Genomic DNA, 20,063 nt, shown 5'->3' on the forward strand with positions numbered 1-20,063 from the left:
CATTAGTATTAGCTGAATGTCTCTATCCATATGTGTAGTCTAGTGCATGTTCCTTTAACATAGTGACCTCACCACTACTAACCACTCCCCATATCACCAGTATAATTGTAACCTCCCCACCTCTAGATCCCTCTCTAGCTCCGGTGACAGACCACGGACAGCTAGGGCAGTAATGTGTATGAGTAGTGTGATTAGTAATAAAAACAGTAGTGAAGACATAGTGCGTTTTGACACGTCTTTACATGGTGTCATAGTAGTACCTTGCACCTCCTGTTTACCGGGTTTTATTTCTTTTTTAGCCCAGTTTCCTACCCTTCAGTGTTTCTCTCCAGTGCCCTACCATGGCCAACTCTTGTCGCAAGCCTGATATGCTGGTCTTTGACTCCGACATTGCCCATCGGTGGGCTGTCTTCCGACGCGATTTTGAGCACTACATTGCTATTGCCCATCCTAATGCCACCCCTGCAACGCAGTCACACCTGCTCCTAAACTTGTATGGCCCGGAGGCCCTGGAACGATTGGAGTCATTTGAATACGTTGATGGTGAGGATGCTCGGGACCCGGTATGTCTTTTGGCTAAGTTCACCGGTCTGTGCGACATTCCCACCAACTGCATTCTAGAGCGATTTAAGTTTTTCACCAGGCGTCAGAACCCCAGTGAGCACATTGACACCTACATTGCCGCGATTCGGCATCTGGCACGGCGTTGCCGCCTGGACGCGCTGACCCCCGATCAAATGACCCGGGATGTCCTGGTGTTCGGTCTCCAGGACGAGAAACTGTGGGCTGAACTTCTAAGGAAGCCCGATCTGACTTTGACAGAGGCTCTGCACGCCTCTCGCATGGTGGCGGCTGTCGCCTCCGTGGTTTCGCCTGCTGCTCAGGACCTTAACGTTGCCGTTGTTGCTGTCCGCCAGTGGATCGATGGCCCGCCGCGCCAGCGTGGTTCCCCTGCCCCCTCGAGGGGCAGCCCGCGTCGTTGCCCCAACTGCAACTTTGCATCCCATCAGTTTAATGTTTGCCCAGCGCTGGGGAAGACTTGTAATTTCTGCAAAAAGTTGAATCATTTTTCGTCCGCATGTCGGTCCTGTGGGAATCTGGCTCCTGCCCCCAGGAGAATGCTAAACAACCTTGCAGAGACTGATAGCGCGCTCGGTTCACAGCACCATTCGGATGAACTCCCTGATTCTGATTCCAGTTCCTCCCATGATGAATCAAGCATTTTTACACTATTACCTGCACCTGCGCTGATTACGGATCCCTCGGTGCATGTTACTGTGAATGGGTTGACCTTCCCAGCGAAACTTGACACGGGAGCAGTTGCCAATGTTATGTCGGTGAGCCTCTTTAAAAAGATACGGTCTGGTGAGAAGGTCACTCCCGACAACTCCCATCTACATGCCTATGGGGGCGGTGTGCTCGTACCAGTCGGGAAGGCAACCCTTATCTGCAAGGTTTTGAAGGCCTCTCGGCCCCTCACTTTTTATCTGCTGGACACTGAGAACACCACTCTGTTGGGCGCCCGTGCGTGCCAGGACCTCGGTTTGGTCTCCTTTCACCGCGATATCCACCAGGTGCGGACCCTCCTGGACCCCCTGCGTGAGTACCCTGATCGTTTCGACGACAAGCTGGGCAGGCTGCCCTGCAATTACAAGATCGTTGTCGACCCAGGTGTCGAGCCTGTAGTCCGCCCACCACACCGCGTCTCCTTTGCCATGAAGGACAAGGTAGAATCGACTCTGCGCCACATGGTGGCCGTGGGCATCCTCAAGGAGGTGAGTGATCCCACCCGGTGGGTCTCCACCATGGTTGTTGCTGCAAAGAAGGATAAGAGTGAGCTTCGCATTTGTATAAACCCCAAGGACCTGAACCTTGCCATCTAGCGCCCGCACTACCCCATGCGGACGGTGGAGGACGTCGCTGCACAGGTTGGCCCGGCCACTGTCTTCTCGGTCCTCGATGCCAAGAGCTCTTTCTGGCAGATACCGCTGGATGAACATTCCTCATACCTGACCATCTTCAGCACACCCTTCGGCAGGTTCCGTTTCCTTCGCATGCCATTCGGGATCAATTCTGCTAGTGAGGTCTTCCAGCGCACCATGGAGCAGCTGTTTGCCGGTCTGCCGTGTGCTATCATAGTCGACGACATCCTGGTATACGGGAAGGATGTCGCTGAGCAGGACCTCCACCTCCGCCAAGTCCTGGACAGGGCTCGTGAGATCAACCTTAAGCTTAATCCTAAGAAGTGCCGTTTCCGCGTCCCAGAGGTCACGTACGTGGGCCACGTCTTCACAGCTGAGGGGCTGATGCCTGACCCGCAGAAGACGGCAGCGGTCTCTGGGATGTCTGCACCCGCCGACGTGCCCAGCCTGCAGCGCTTTCTGGGCATGGTGAACTACCTGGGGAAGTTCATTCCCGACCTCAGTGAGCTGAGTGCGCCCCTGAGGGAGCTGATCAAAATGGACACTGCCTGGACTTGGTCCCCAAAGCACCAGAAGGCGTTTGACATCCTGAAGTCCAGGCTGGTTAGTACCCCCACTCTCAAGTTCTTCGACTTGCAGCGTCCTATTGTCCTCACCTGCGACGCCTCGAAGTTCGGTCTTGGTGCCGCCTGCCTGCAGCTCTACGATGGCCTGCAGCTGCCTGTCTCCTACGCTTCTCGCACCATGACCCCCGCAGAGCAGCGTTATGCCCAGATTGAGAAGGAGCTCTTCGCCGTGGTGTTTGCCTGCTCGAAGTTTAAGGATTACATCCTGGGCAACACCGTCACTATCGAAACCGACCACCAGCCGCTGGTCATGATCCTGAATAAACCGATCCACGCCGCCTCATCCCGCTTGCAGCGTATGATGCTGCAGCTCTGGCGCTTCACGCTTCGGGTCATGTACCGCAAGGGCAAGGACATGTTCGTGGCCGACACGCTGTCCCGCGCACGTCCACAACCCGTCACCCGTACGAATCGTCTGACCTGATGGTGTTAAACGTTAATATTGTGCCTTCACAGCAGATGCAGTCCCTGGCCCAGCACACTGCCAAAGATCCTGCCTTGCAGCAGCTTGCCGACGTCATCCGGCGTGGTTGGCCTGACCGTAGCTCATCCTTGCCAGCCGGTGCCGTGCCCTACTTCCTGGTCCGGGATGAGCTTGTGCTGCATGACGGAGTGGTGGTGAAGGGCCACAAGGTTGTGGTGCCTGCCGCGCTGCTGGACCACTGCTTTCAAACCGCCCACAGCGGCCACCCCGGGGCCGAGGCCACTCTGTACCAGGCACAAAGCCAGTTCTATTGGCCCGGCATGGCCCCGGACATCCGGGAGAGGGTCTCCGCCTGCTCCACCTGCAATAGTCTCTCTCCCCACCAGCAACGGCAGCCGCTTCTACAACAGCCTGTCCCCGATCTGCCATGGACGGCAGTCGCCACTGACATCTTCGAGTGGCGTGGCAAGCACTTCCTGGTCCTTGTGGATTCTTACTCCAGCTGGTTCGAGGTGGACCAGCTGACCTCCCTCACATCTGCTGCTGTCATTGGGAAGCTACGCCGCCACTTTGCGACCTTTGGCTCCCCTGCGAGTTTGCAGTCGGACAACGGTAGCCAGTTTTCCAGTGCGGAGTTCCGCGATTTCGCTGTCACCTAGAACTTTCGTCACTTCACCAGCAGCCCCGAGTACCCGCAGAGCAATGGCCTTGCGGAGCGCTGTCCGCAGTGCCAAGGAATTGCTGGAGCACTGCAGACTTTCCCGGTCGGATTTTCACCTCCTCAACCTCCGCAACATTTCCCGAGACCCTGCCCTGGGCTCGCCTGCTCAGCGACTCATGTCCCGCACCACGTGCCCACCTATCCCTGTGTCCCAGCGGTCCTTGTTGCCTTCTATCCTCCGCCCTGCTGCCGTCCAGGTGCGCATTGCCCAAAAGCATGGAATACAGAAATGCTCCCACGACAAGTCCTGCCGTCCCCTTCCGCGTCTGTTCCCTGGTCAGGTCATCCGGATGCAGTCCCCCACCGGACACTACCGACTGGTGGTGGTCGTCGGCTCTGCCGGCTCGCCACGCTCTTACCTCGTTGACCATGAGGGTACCATCTATCGCCGATCCCGCCAGCATTTGCGGCTGTCAATGAGCCGACTCCACCCCCTGGTGGCCCTTTTGCCCCCCCAATTTCTTCCTCTCTGCCTACCACTCCTCACATGCCCAGCACTCTGCCCTCTCCGCTCCTTGTGCCCCGCTCCCCTGCTGCCAGTCCGCCATTGCCTATTCGTTTGCCCGCCTCTGTGCCCGTTTCCCCTCCCCGGGCTCCCCTCCATTCCTCTCCTGCCCGATCTCCGGCCCGTTTACCCACTCCCGCTCCCGCTCCTGCTCCTGCTCCTGTACCTGTTGTTCCTGCGGAGGAGGGGGAGGGCGAGTTGCGCACTCGCTCCGGGCGGTTGGTCAAGCCGCCTGTACGTTACGGGGAATTTGTTTAACTGTTGCCTGACTGTGTGTGCGGTTAACTGCTTGTAGCGTATGAGTCATGGTCGCCCTGTCACTGCCGCCCTGCTTTGTTTCCAAGGGAAAGGATGTAGACTAGTGCATGTTCCTTTAACATAGTGACCTCACCACTACTAACCACTCCCCATATCACCAGTATAATTGTAACCTACCCACCTCTAGATCGCTCTCTAGCTCCGGTGACAGACGACGGACAGCTAGGGCAGTAATGTGTGTGAGTAGTGTGATTAGTAATAAAAACAGTAGTGAAGACATAGTGCGTTTTGACACGTCTTTACAATATGCATGTTCGTAGTGTTACATTTGCATATTTCTGTATTTGAAACACTTTTAAAACCTTCTATTGCAATGTAACAAAATAGCTTGGGCATCTGTGCAGGAGGGGATCCCCAAGTTTTGAGTGAGATAACTTGTGGGATCACCAGTGGAAACGGATGAGTCCAGTTTCCAGGTATGGTTATGAGCCAAAGTCCTGCATCTACAATCATAGTTATTGATTGGTTTTAGGGACAGAGCATTTCAGAAAATAACAAAGAGATCCAGGAGCCACTCAACCTATCGGACGAACTATCCTTGCTCAAACAAACTCGTGTTCAAATATGGTTGAGAGTCAGGATCTCATGATGCCTCCAGTGTGGTCAGGGGCCGTCGCAGCAAAAAAGATAATCGCAGGAAATGAAAAATTCGTAACTAGGATACTCAGTACCATAACGGATGGACTTTGGTGATAGACTTTCTGAAGAGGAGTGTAAAGCCTGGGCTACCAGGTGAGTTAAACATTCTCTTCTGGGAACTTCCAAGAAGGACGTTAAGCCTGTGTATGCAAAAGATGCATGTCAAAGAGGTCACAAATGATCAGTGTAAATAAAATGCTGAAGGTACTAACTACAAAGGATCTATTTTCCATAGCAGTGAGATGCAAAAGTAAGAGCTTACATTTATTTAAATAATTGCTATGACCATTAGAGGTATGGTAGTTCATTGCTTGAAAAGGTGGTAAAAACAGAAATTCATATCTTACCTAAAAACATACCTGGATGTGTGTGTGAGAAATATTACCCGCAGGGCTACCCACCTAGCACTGGAAGGCAAGATTAACTTGGGTTGCTCCATTTTGATGGGCACGGGTATAGTGGCTTGAATGCCTCTTGCATTGTACATTTTCCATGACTTTATGCTGAAAGCCCCTGACACTGGATATAATATTTTTAATCTGAATTTGGGTCACAGCATGTGCTGATAATATCAAGAAAGAGTACACTTCAGGAATACTACGTTTCTTTTTCAATATCAATAGCTTTGCAATGTTGACTGTTTGGGTGGCAGCCGGCAAGAGTTGTGTACATTTAATTTGCTGCAACAGCAAGAAAAACACCTTTGATATTTTGGTTAGCAGTGAGATTCTTGGGCAGGTGCTGCTCATTATGCAAGTGCCTGCTGAGCCCACCACAAAGTGCAAAGACAAAGTTACAGAGAAAGGGCTGAAATGGGGTGGTGCATAACTTACAGTATAATGGGTCTGACTTCAATGGATATTCAATGGATATTTATTGTCACATATGCAATTAAGCATTGGACAGTGTGATTCATTTTGCATATAAAATGCCAGAGCCGCCATGTCTGGCGCCATTTTATTCAGTTCAAAGTCCAGATTACCACGTGTTTGTTCTACCAAAGCGGCTCCCAATCCCTTCCGTTACCCACGATCGGCTCGGCCCATGAACCATTGTTCCTAATTTCCCCTTGCCAGCCATCTTGTGCCCCAGGGTAACCTCCTACAGCTTGCTCTCCACGACTGATGTCTCCAGCGATTTCATCCCACATCCGAGGAGCCTCCAAAGTAAGTGTGGCTGCTGTCACAGGTCAAACATTAGATGCACAGAATTGAATTGTGCACTAAAATGCCCAATGCCATTTTACCTGGTAATGATTATTAATATGAGAAAAAAACAAAAATAATGACAAATAAATGAAAAATAAGTATGACCTACATCACGTAATACGAGTTTTATGTGCAATTGTAAATGCTGCAGTTGTTTGCAAATATGAACATTAAGAGTTACTTTAAAAAGGTATGTAACACAATGTATTATCAAAAAGGAATTATCATGCTGGGAGCAGATAATGTGGCAATCCTATTTATCATTTTAAGTGTGCAATTGAGAGAACTAGGTTTATTTTTAATTACATTTATTGTTGTTCACTCCAAATATATTTCTCAGCAAATAATTAATTTTACAGGTTTGTAAATTGTTAATTAGTACAATAATGTATGGTGTGTACATAGTTGCCGCTGATGAGGGGTTATTAGTTTCTTTAAGGTGAAAAGGGTGCTGAATTGTATATGTACCTGCACCCTATGGTTTTGATATTTTTGTACAAGCCACACAATTGCTTGAGTGTCAACTTTCTTCAATACAAGATGTTTAGTAGCTCCATCAATACTAAAGAGCCTAAATGTACTACAGTTAACTCTAGCATATTCTATAAACTTGAGTTTGCTTGAGCAGCCTGTAGTGAGCTTAAGCTAACCAGGTGGGACTGCAGATGACTGCAGATTGTTCCTTTAAATGGAGAATCTATGCCTCGTTACTGATGGGATGTGTGTGGTACTAGAATTGCCCTGCTTTCCCCTACAATTTTCCCTCAAGGCATTTAAGCCGCATTGGCATGACCCGGTGTATTCTAGTTGTGCCACAAGTAGGCAACAAAGGTAACAGATTATGCCACATGCTCCAGAACTGTTCGTAAAGAAGGAAATGACTGGTAACCTTATGAGCCACGCGACTGAAGCAGGCCAAACGTGAGACAAGCAGTAGGGTAATTGTACACCAAAATGCCTGGGCCTATTGCCCAATTGGTGCAATTTCACAGGGAAATCATTACTGGATTAATCTACTCCCTGTTAAACCTCATCTATGTGCAATTTGCACTTGAAAAACTGTTTCTAATTTATCCAATTTCTACGTTTATTGTTCTTTTAGAGCTTTGTTCATCACTCTCACCTTGCCAGCTATTTCCAATGTACTCATTTTCCTACTGCTCTCCTCCCTCTGGAACTTCCTGTCTGGGTCGTTCTCCAATGCCATGCTTTAAAAAATATTCATGAAATCACCACTGTTTTTTATTCTGTATCCCAACCGCCTTGATTTTCATTTCTCCTCCTTGACGTCCTCTATTTACTGCATTACTGCATTCGAGCAACACCACAGAAACATTATTTTGTGTATTTGCCATTAAGTTGTTATTATTCACAGTGCTGGAAAACATCAAGATGAAAATAATGATCCAGAGCTCCTGTGTAGTTTTATCTACATAGGAAGCTGATGTTACCAACAGTTTACGTATTGTCCAATATGCAATGCCTCTGTTCCACTTCTATAAGTGTAATTGAGAACAGCAGCCTGCATTGGTCTTATTCATTCAACAGTTACAATGGTCAAGTCCTTGGAGAAAAGAAAGTCCCTCCCTGCCTGCAGAAACCGAAGGAGTGATAAATAATAAGCTAAGAGATGATTTCCATAACCAGCAAGAAACCTGATAGCCTGTAGGAGGTGGTTTTGTTGCCAGTGTCTGTCTGCAGAACTGCCAGCAAATCACATTTTCAAAACCATTCTTTCCATTGGAAACAATTTTTTAGGAAGCATAGAAGACAGTGAATTATTTCTGTTCTTTTTGCATTAGGCATGAGCAGGAGAACCTCAAAACAGAAAAACTTGCAGCTATTGAAGATATGCACGGCAGATTGAAATCCAGCATTGAGTCCATAGAACTGCTGCACCAACAGGTACAATTACACGAACATATCCAGTTTTAATGTGATAATTGATTAAACCTTTGACCAAAAAAATTGCTCAATATCTGTATAAAATTGCCTTAACTCTTCAGGAACCTGGAGAATTTGTTTAGCCATTAGAATTTAACCTCTTGGTTTACAAATAATTGACTAACCGGATTTGAGATAGTGTGGCCATTTATCAAATAACAATAGCTTGTAAATCCATCGCCATTAGGCCAAGTGAACTAGTCTACAATAAATCTATTTACAAAAAGAACACCTAAAAATGTAAATAACCATTTAATTGGTAATCAGCAAAATATTTAAAAAGTCAAGTGTTTTATTGTCATATGTCCCAAAACGGAACAATGAAATTATTCCTTGCAGTAGCATACTTACTTACTTACTTACTTACTTACTTACTTACTTACTTACTTACTTACTTACTTACTTACTTACTTACTTACTTACTTACTTACTTACTTACTTACTGCCTATTATGCCTCCTGGCATGTAGGGCAGCAACGAAGGTCCTCCACTCCTTGTTGATTACTTCAGTTGCTGTTTCCGTAACATATTTGTTTTACGAGACAGGGTTGTTAGCCCTGTGCTCAACCTCCAACCTGGAGGACAAGTGGATCGCTCTTCGTCTCGCCTCTACCCTTTGACCTGTCCAGCACGGGAGACCCTAACAGGAGACAAATCTCCCGCTGGCATAGCTCTAGGGGTCACTGAGACACACAAGCTCCCCGACCACGACAAGGTTGCAATCCAACGGGGAGTTTGCAGCAGCATAACAGGTATGTAAACATAGCACTCAGTAGATACCATAAGCAACAAGAAGACATTCAATAAATTAAAAATAAAACAATATAGTGCAAAAACGAAAGCATGTCTATACGTGGAGGGAAATGGACAAATTACACTTTGAATTGGAACCTTTCTGCCGACTGACATCCCGACCCAAATCATTGCCTGTCCGTTTCCCTCCACAAATGTTACCTGACCCGCTGAATTGTTCCAGCAGTTTGATTTTTGCTCAAGATTCCAACATCGGAAGTCTCTTGTGTCTCCAATTTACTCTTTGGCTGGCTGTTGCATACAAATGCAATGAGGTTTACTAAAACTGTTTTATAGCACACAATTTACTAACTCTCTATGACAGTTTATGGAAGGGTTGGTTGGAAGATCAGTTAGAGTCATAGAGTCGAAACAGGCCCTTCGGCCCAACTTGCCCATACCGGCCAACATGTCCCAGCTACACTAGTCCCACTTTCCAGCGTTTGGTCCATATCCCTCCAGTCCTGTCCTATCCATGTACCTGTCCAACTGTTTCTTAAATGTTGGAATAGTCCCTGCCTCAACTTCCTCCTCTGGCAGCTTGTTCCATACATCCACCACCCTTTGTGTGAAAAAATTACCCCTCGATTCTTATTAAATCGGTTCCCCTTCACCTTAAACCTACATCTTCTGGTCCTCGATTCACCTACTCTGGGCAAAAGACTCTGTGCATCTACCTGATCAATTCCTCTCATCATCTTACACACCTCTATAAGATCACCCCTCATCCTCCTGCGCTCCAAGGAATAGAGACCCAGCCTACTCAACCTTTCCCTCTCGCTCACATCTAGTCCTGGCAACATTCTCATAAATCTTCTCCGTACCCTTTCCAGCTTGACAACATCCTTCCTATAACACAGTGCCCAGAACTGACACAATACTCTAAAAGTGGCCTCACCAACGTCTTATCCAACTACAACATGACCTTCCAACTTCTATACTCAGTTGTTTGCAGATCATTGCTTCCGCAGTACTGCAGTGGAATACATGCAAAGGCCTTATGAGGTCACTAAACCATTCACAAATCACACAAAACAACCTAATTATGTGAGCCAAAATTTGCTTGAATAAAGCAACATTTTTTGGAATATACTCATTGAAAGGAGGAGGGTTTTGCAGACTGTCAGTATTTATTTGCCCATCCGTAGTTGCCCTTGGTAATGTTATGGTGAACTGCCTTCTTGAACCACAGAAGTCCTTGAGGGGCAGGTACCCCACATTGCTGTTCAGGAGTAAGTTCCAGGATGTTGACCCCCATGGCAGTGAAGGAACAGCGATATATTTCCAAGTGAGGATGGAGTGTGGATTGGAGGGTAACCTCTAGTGGAACTTTTGCAATGCTATCAGTGCCTTGTCCTTCTAGTTGGTTGAGGATGTGGGTTTGGAAGGTGCTGTCTAAAGAAGAAAAGTGGGTATGAGTTTCCCCTGTGGGTGGGTCTCCCTTTCCACAAGTAGTTTAGTTTAGAGATACAGTGTGGAAACAGGCCCAACGCAAGCCCATACACAAGCTCTATCCTACACACTCGGGACAATTTACAGAAGTCAATTAACCTGCAAACCTGTACATCGTGGGCATGTGGGTAGAAACCAGAGAACCTGGAGAAAACCCACGAGGTAACGGAGAATGTGCAAACTCCGTACAGACAGCGTCTGAGGTCAGGATTGAACCCCGGTCTACAGCACAATAAGGCAGTGCAACTATGCCACCACCCCCATGTAGAGCATGGCTGCAGCTAGGCACATTTCCTCCATCGGTGGTGCACTGGGAATGGCTCTGGGTCAGCAGGCAAAGCCGACAGGGAAGGTGGCTGGTGGCTGCGATCTCGAATGTTACAGCTTCCGACAGGAGTCTCAACATTTCCCAAAGTGGCCGAAGTGGACTTCTGCTGCGCTTCCTCCTGGGCATGTAGCGCTCCAGTCTGCTGCCTGCCAGGCTACAGCTTCCTGGTGCAACTGTCGGCTGGGGTGTGTTAAGCACTGTGCATGCTGACTATGTATGACTGCCGGGACAGTGTAATCCACATTCCTCAAATAAATCAAATCAAATCCTTCTAAATGATCCATGACACCGCTCTGGACCACTTGGACAACAAAAATTCATATGTCCGGCTGTTATTCATTGATTACAGCTCGGCATTTAATACAATCATCCCCTCCAAGTTGGTTACCAAACTGTCAGAACTGGGTCTCTGCGCATCCCTCTGCAATTGGATCCTCGACTTCCTCATTCACAGACTGTTCGAATTGGTGAAAAGGTGTCAGCCTCGATAACAATCAGCAATGGAGTACCTCAAGGCTGTGTGCTTGTACTGCTGTACTCACTCTATACTCTTGACTGCATAGCCGGTCATAGTGGGAACTCCATCATCAAGTTAGCTGACGACACCACTGTTGTGGGGTGTATAACTGATGGGGACGAGTCAGAGTATAGAAGTGAGATCGACCGACTGACCAAATGGTGCCAGCACAATAACCTGGCCCTCAACACCAACAAAACCAAGGAACTGATTGTGGACTTTGGAATGGGTAGGATGGGGAACCACAGTCCCATTTATATCAACGGGTCGATGGTGGAAAGGGTCAAGAGCTTCAAATTCCTGGGCATGCATATCTCTGAAGATCTCTCCTGGTCCGAGAACACTGATGCTATTATAAAGAAAGCACATCAGCGCCTCTACTTCCTGAGAAGATTACGGAGAGTCGGTATGTCAAGGAGGACTCTCTCTAACTTCTACAGGTGCACAGCAGAGAGCATGCTGATCAGTTGCATCGTGGCTTGGTTTGGCAACTTGAGTGCCCAGGAGCGGAAAAAGACTACAAGAAGTAGTAAACATTGCCCAGTCCATCATCGGCTCTGACCTCCCTACCATCGAGGGGATCTATCACGGTCGCTGCCTCAAAAAGGCTGGCATCATCATCAAGGACCCACATCATCCTGGCCACACACTCATCTCACCGCTTCCTTCAGGTAGAAGGTACAGGAGCCTGAAGACTGCAACGTCCAGGTTCAGAAACAGTTTCTTCCCCACAGCCTATTGAACTAAACTCAAACAAAACTCTGAACATTAATAGCCATTTTACTTCGGAGTCACATGAGTGACTACGTGAAGAAGCCCGCTAGGACGCATGCATGTCATTGTGTTACACGCATTGCGAAACGTCAGACGCGGTGGAAGGACGTTCCCCCACGGCGGCAATTTAAAAAGCCGCTATGGCAGGTAAGGTTTTTATTCTGCAGTCTTTTGCCTTTTGACCACTACAGACGGAGATTTTAGAAAGAGAAAAAGACAACGAGGGCTGCGACGAAGCTGGTCAGGGAGGACCGCGGAGCAGCGGACAGCCAGCAAAAGCAGCGGTCGGCGCTAAGATCACCCGTAGTGGGATCAGCTGTGCCTTGTGTAACCGCCGCGCCGGCCAAATCAACGCGGCCAAGCAGCAAGGCAAAACACAAAACAAACAGAGTCGTGCTCGGAGGAGTCCGACTCTGATACACCACGGGAGGCCAGCGACTGAGAGCGCTGGACCCGTATGGAACGGTGTTTGGAGCATCTGCTCCAGCATCACCGGCTCCGGGATTTGGAGTCAGGCCACTGTGGGCCCTATATCAAACCCACAGCAGTACCTTTCCAAGGGCTGCATGGTGTCTCCACCTTATCGGAGGGGAGCACTTCAAGTCAGTTCTGGGCTGACTTGGAAGAGGGGTCTGCGGAAGAACATACAAGTGTGCATGGGGTGCAAGACAAAGAAAACTTGCTGGATATGGTGGCAAATTTCATACAGCCAGAACAAACTGGGGCAAACCTGGAGCCAAAGCTTGCTGCCAGCATTGACTATATGTCACTGAACCAGCTACAAGAACAGGCTGTAGTAGATACGACAGGAAGACATATGGCACCAGGCAACTGCATTTCCCTAAACGTCCCAATCATTAACAGCTGCATCTGGAAACATATCGGACCAGGGGTCAGAAGTATGGACCTGAAATTTCAAAAAGTCCTAAAATTGCTGACTGCAGGAATAACGGCATTTGCCCGCACTGTGGACGACAGGGTTATGTCCCAAGATCAACAGGACCCGCTGGCACTGTTCTGCAACACCCAGCATGAATTAAACAGCATCAGAAAAAGTGCCATACAGCCGACACCTAATCCTAAATTCGCGGGACTGTGTAAACCTGGAGCCACTAAACCATCCATTCTCCTGTTCGGAGGCAACTTGTCGAAGCAGGTAAAGGAGCTAGATGAAGAAGAAAAAACTTTGGGGTTAATAAAAGGAACAACCCACCCTGCAAAAACCCACCACAGCCTACGACTGCACACCTACGCACCCACCAGCGGAACTGGCGAGAGCTCGAGGGCACGGCACTCCAAACATGAGTCTTTTTTAGGCCATGGCCCAGGCCGGCCTTCCTGGAAAATGCGGGGAACCCCAACAACACCAGCAACCAACCCGAAAAAACCAAGCACCAGCACAACAGCAACGGAAGAACTTCAAGAAGAAGTAGTCCTGCCACTGGTAACAATGGAGGTAGGTGGGTCTGGTTCCCCAAATAATATGGGAAGCATGGAGGTTGGGGGAAGACTATACTGGTTTTTGAATGCATGTAGCATGCTAACAACCGATACTTACGTCTTAAGCAGTATCCAGGGATATACCATAGAGTTTATACACGAAAACAGCCCTCCAGTTCAACATAAATCAAACCGAGAGTTTGTGCTCTCTGATAGGGGAAAAGATGGTGGTTGTCGCATCATCATAGATCTGACAAAATTGAATACATTTGTACAATATATTCACTTTAAAATGGAAACCTTTGTTACTGCTAAACAACTAATTTCCAAAGGGTACTTCATGGCTAGCATCGATTTAAAAGATGCTTACTATTCAGTACCCATACGAGGTGACCACAGATGTTACTTAAAATTCAACTGAATGGGACAACAACGGCAATATAAAGCACTGCGAAATGGGCTAACATCAGCCCCCAGGCTGTTCACAAAAATCTTGAAACCAGCCTAGCGTTTCTACGAAAACGCAAACACATGATTATGGCATATTTAGATGACATACTCATTGCGGGCATAACTTTGGAATTGGCCATACTAACTGTAACAGCCACAAAACAGTTGTTTGAAAATCTGGGATTTATCATCCATCCAGTTAAATCTAAACTAACACCGTTCACTACTATGGACTACTTGGGATTCACCATTGATTCAGTTCACATGACAGTGACACTACCTAAGGAAAAGGCTAGAGAAATAATAGAGGTTTGCAGCAACCTCATTGACATCAGAAACCCATCCATCAGATTGGTAAATTGGTAAAATGGTGGCTGCTTTCCCAGCCATACAATTTGGACCCCTACATTACCAAAACTTACAGAGAGCCAAAGTTCAAGCTCTAAAAATTAATGCAGGTCACTTTGACAGACCTATGAGACTACCAATCCAAGCCAAAACGGAACTAAAATGGTGGATAGATAACATCTGGCTTTGTTCCAACCCAATCATTGTCAGAAACCCTTCAATGGTACTACAAACCGATGCCAGTGCACTAGGGTGGGGAGCCACCAATACCATCACCAGCTGTGGAGGTAGATGGACAGCGCAGGAGGCATCCTTCTTACTCACACTGGGTATAAATTACTTGGAAATGTTGGGTGCATTTCATGGCCTTAAGTCATATTGTACTGGATCACACCACCAGCATGTTAGATTACAAATAGACAATACCACTGTGGTAGCATACATCAACCACATGGGCGGCAACAAATCGATATCATGTGACAATCTCGCTAATTCAATTTGGCAATGGTGCATCCAGAGAAATATTTGGATATCAGCCACTTACCTACCAGGGAGACTAAGTTTAGTGGCAGACACCAGGTCACGCAAATTTAATGAAAACACCGAATGGATGTTAAACAAAACAGTGTTTTCTGATATTACAGCAAAATATGGAACACCGGATATCGATCTTTTCGCATCCAGACTAAACAACCAGATATCTAACTATGTTTCATGGGAACCAGACCCTGGGGCAGCGGCAACAGATGCATTTTCGCTGCATTGGGGGAAATGGTTTATTTACGCATTCCCTCCCTTCTGCCTCATCAGTCGGGTATTAAGGAAAATACAACAAGACTCTGCGTCTGATATTTTGGTAGTACCCGATTGGCCTACTCAACCATAGTTCCCAGTGGTGCAAAACATGGTATTAGAACCATGTATTACAATCCAACACAGACCAGATCTACTACTACATCCCGTGACAGGGGATAGCCATCCAAGCCATAAAAGCTTGAACCTGTTAATTTGCAGAGTTTAAAGACACCACTTCTACAACTGGGACTCACGGATCGAACAGCAAACATCATCTCGGCAGCCCAAAGAGAATCAACCAAGAAACAATATCTGGTCTACATCAGAAAGTGGGAAACGTACTGTCATAAGAACAAAATCACCAACAGAAATATCAACATTCCATCTGTTCTGGAATATCTGGCAGGCCTCCACTAGGATGAGGGGCTCAGCTACAGTGCCACCAACAACGAAAGTGCCCTGTCAACATACCTATGGCAAGGGACTCACCCTCTGGTAACCAAGCTCATGAGGGGAATATTTAACACAAACCCCCCAAAAACCAGGTACTCCCATATATGGGATGTAAGCATTGTCCTGAAAGCACTCAGGAACTGGTCACCAGCATCTACCCTGTCCCTACACAGACTAACGTTAAAAACAGTCATGTTAATGGCATTGGTCACGGCACAGAGGGTTCAGTCACTGCACAAACTCAGACTGGACAACATGACCTTCTCACCTGATATTACGTTCCATATTTACGAACTAGTAAAACAGAACAGACTGGGATCAGCAGGCCTCAATATCCAATTTAGGTCATACCCTGCAGATGACCGCCTCTGTATAGTTAAACATCTATCACTATACATGGAGAAAACAAAAATCCTAAGAGGCAATGAGAAGGGACTGCTGATCAGTCATAAGAAACCTCACAAAAAAGTGACGGTCCAGACGATCTCGAGATGGCTGAAACAGGTACTGACCAAGGCTGGGGTGGATACTAACGTGTTTAAATCTCATTCCACCAGGGCTGCAGCTACATCGGCAGCAGGACAACTGGATGGGCCCATGGACCAAGTCCTCGAAGCAGCAAGATGGTCAGGAGAAAGAACTTTCCAGTTATTTTATAATAAACCAGTGAGGAAAACTGGAACATTTGCAGAAAAAATTTTAAATTCTGTAAATTAATTAAAAACCCATAAATGGTGTTATAATTTGTGTTAATAAATTTTATGATTTCAATAACGAATCATGTGCAATTATGTTAACACTATTCCTCCCACAGTCAAGGCAGACGTGTGCATTGACTCGTTTCCACAGCATGAAATCACAGAGCTTTGAAATCTTCACGTAGTCACTCACGTGACTCCGAAGTAAAATAGTAAGATTAAACGAGAACTTACCAGTTTGAAGTTTGATCTGTATTTTATGAGGAGTTACGATGAGGGATATTGTGCCCTCTGCTCCCACCCTGATCACATACTTAACTGGTACCTCTTCTCTAATCTTACTATGTTTAGTCATTACAGTTATCTGTGAATTCACACCGCTGCTTTGAAGAATGACACGCATGCGTCCTAGCGGGCTTCTTCACGTAATCCCTCATCGTAACTCATAACATACAGATCAAACTTCAAACTGGTAAGTTCGCGTTTAATCTTACTATTATCTGTTCATTTGCACTGATCTGTTCTGTATTCATGCCTTCTATATTCTGTTGTGCTGAAGCAAAGCAAGAATTTCATTGTCCTATCTGGGACACATGACAGTAAACTCTCTTGAATGTCTTGATAGGATTTTGTCAATCTGAATAACACAACATCTCATCTGAATGATGATTCAGTGGTAATGTAGTAATACAACCTTTGTTGCTTGTGCTAAACACAAGAGGTAGCAGAGATTGCACCTTGTAATCACTTCAGAAATTTAGTTCCATTAACTTCCATCTGCATCCAAGAAGGAGATAAGGTGACCCCTTTTCCGCACCAAGCCTCGTCTACTCCTCAGTATTAAACTCCCTGCCTATGACAAAAAAGCAGGACTATTACTTGAAAATTGCCCACATGATATAAAATGTAATTTTTAAACAAGGTCTAAACAATCAATCACATGTACAATTCTTGCTCTATTTCAGCTTGAGACCAAATCTCAAAGCAGTAGTAAAGGTGGAAGAGGAATCTGTTTACAATTTTTAATGGATTTGCTGTCCGTACACTTTTCCATCTCTCCTGTCAACCTAATCCAGAGAGGAAAATATAGCTTTAAATTTTTATTGCAGTATTGAAAATGTGCACTTCACACTAGTGACCCATTTGTCCAGAATTCCAGTAATCACACACAGAGTGGTGAACGACTGTCTTAGCCCTGAAAAAAAATGAACTTTGTCAATGGTGTAAGAACTGGTGGAAATGTTGCTTTAAAATGTCACATTTCATACAAATATTCTGAAGCTCCACAAATTTATTGAGTTTCAGAATGGTGGGTTTTCAAGAGATAAGATTCATATAATTAGGATCCCAATCCTGAGATTAGCAAAAAATCACATATCTGTTTTGTTTAATTCTTTATAGTTAAAAGTAAAATCAGTGAAAAATATTACAACTCCAGTGCTTTCCATCCACCTAATTTTAAATGCTCTTTCATATGATCCAACAATATTGTTTATAATGCTGTCAGAGACTCAGCAATTTATATTTAGGTCATTTTTTATTCAATGGGAATGTCTGCCTTTTGTCTTAAGGTAACAGAATTTAAAGCCTAAGACAGTTAGTATTGCAGAATAGAAATAAGTCATTAGACTATTAAGGGAATAAGAAGTGAATGAGACAAGTTGTGATGCATTCACATTACAGGCTATCTTAGTAATTATCTGACATGTAGTGATGGAGTCAGTTCTTAATCAACAGAATGAATCATTACCGATATTGATTGAAACTAAGTTGTTTCAAATAATGACGCCAGTAAAGTCAGTATATATTCAGAAATAAATTCTGCAACTTTGACTCACAATTCTCATCTTAAATAATAATAAATTGTCTCATTTCATTTCATGGCTACAATTAAACCAGGATGAGAACAATATGAGAAAGATTCTGCTAAGTTTACAGATAAATCCGTACAGCATTGAGTTGATTATTAATATATCTAGACAGCTTTTATTTTCAATCTTCATCCGTTGAAATTAATTTCAAAATATTTCTTAACGTATAATTTATTTAATACTAAAAATAACCATAATTCTGTGCTAATTCATGCTGCTATGGTAGAACAGTGCTTTTCTTTTTTTTTAAAGGCATACACCAACTGTTCCAAATTACATCTGTATGTAATTCACCATTCAAAAGCACAATCAAAAATAATTTCCTGCCGGGAATTTACTACTCTAGTCTTATTCCTTGTGTGCAGGAATGCTTTAATGAATTTTACTACATTGTTCTTGCCTGTTTTAAGATTTAAAGCATCTGTGTGGTTGGAATGAAAATACCGTAAATTGTTCAGCTCGCAAGTTAAAGAAAAATCATTATTCTGTCAAGCCACAATGCTGCAAATTTGAGTATCTAAATGTTCTTTCCTAAGACAAACGTGAAGGCAACTTCAAGTGAGGCTGTTATTTGTTTTTGGTCTCACACCATCACCACCTGCCAGTGCCACCATTCTCATTGTGAAACTACAAGTACCTTAATGTTAGCGGCCTGCCATTTATTGAAACACTAATTATGTGCAAATCTCATGGAGGTTTTATTCCTTGATTTTAAAAAACATTAGACAAAGAAGGGATGACAGATTTATTATTTTAATCTTCATTTCTAAAAAAAGTTAAAACCTTTTTTTACCTTTAGAACTTAACAAAATATATAACATTTATTGATGTCAGGCAAATGTATTTCATTTTTATTAAAATGATGGCTTTCTAATAAAGAGAAATGCAAGAAATATGTGAGCTATGTTGCAAATATATAGGGACAGAGAAGAAGAGTTAGCTCTTCTGGTCAATCTGCTTTCATTAGAACAGAAACATCTTTGAAATATAACAAGTAAGCAAGGAGACAGAGAAAGAGGTTTTGGGGAAAGAACGACAAGAACAAACTATCTATGATAAAATGGATGACAGAACAGATTAAATGGCAAAAACGATGAAATTGTACGTCTGAAGAGAGTGGTAATAGATTCCATCCATAGAGTCTAAGGAAGGCATAAAACGGAATAGCTAGTGTATTGATCTGCAGTGTGCCCCAGAGTAAATGTGGTGGTGTTATGATCTAAAACAACACTGAGCTCATTGTTGAGTTCAAGATGCTGTTTCTCGTATCTATGGTAAACTTCAATGGAACATTGTAGATGGCTTTGGAGTGTCTGTAGCATTAACCAACCTGATCTCCCAGTGGCCCATCACTTCAACTCCCCCTCCCATTCCGAATCCGACCTTTCTATCCTAGGCCTCCTCCATGGCCAGAGTGAGTCCCATGGCAAATTGGAGGAGCAGCACCTCATATTTCACTTGGGTAGTTTACACACCAGTGGTATGAACATTGACTTCTCCAATTTCAGGTAGTCCTTGCTTTCTCCCTCCTTCCCCTCCCCTTCCCAGCTCTCCCACAGCCTACTGTCTCCGCCTCTTCCTTTCTTCTTTCCGCCCCCACACTCACATTAGTCTGAAGAAGGGTCGCGACCCGAAAAGTCACCTATTCCTTCGCTCCATAGATGCTGCCTCACCCGCTGAGTTTCTCCAGCATTTTTGTCTGTAGACTGTGTTATGCTTATGGTGTTCCACAAAGGAAGAAGAATTTAACACACAGCAGCTACCCAGTATGTGATGCATTTCCCCAAGATTGCCTCATGGGCAGCAAATATTACTGAAAGAAGTACGTAAATTGTTGC

General features: G+C 45.4%; 1 protein-coding gene across 6 annotated transcripts in view; it reads left to right on the top strand.

Moving 5' to 3' along the window:
- LOC129696527 (putative leucine-rich repeat-containing protein DDB_G0290503) overlaps positions 1 to 20,063 on the top strand; it is a 402,087-nt gene that overhangs the window by 364,508 nt on the left and 17,516 nt on the right. For all 6 annotated transcript variants that reach the window (XM_055634522.1, XM_055634523.1, XM_055634521.1 and 3 more), the window contains one exon: positions 8,166 to 8,268. In XM_055634522.1, coding sequence (XP_055490497.1) covers positions 8,166 to 8,268 — 103 coding nt within the window. The remainder of the gene's footprint in view (positions 1 to 8,165; positions 8,269 to 20,063) is intronic.

This window comes from Leucoraja erinacea, chromosome 4 (genome assembly GCF_028641065.1).
Source record: "Leucoraja erinacea ecotype New England chromosome 4, Leri_hhj_1, whole genome shotgun sequence".
Taxonomy (NCBI): domain Eukaryota; kingdom Metazoa; phylum Chordata; class Chondrichthyes; order Rajiformes; family Rajidae; genus Leucoraja; species Leucoraja erinaceus.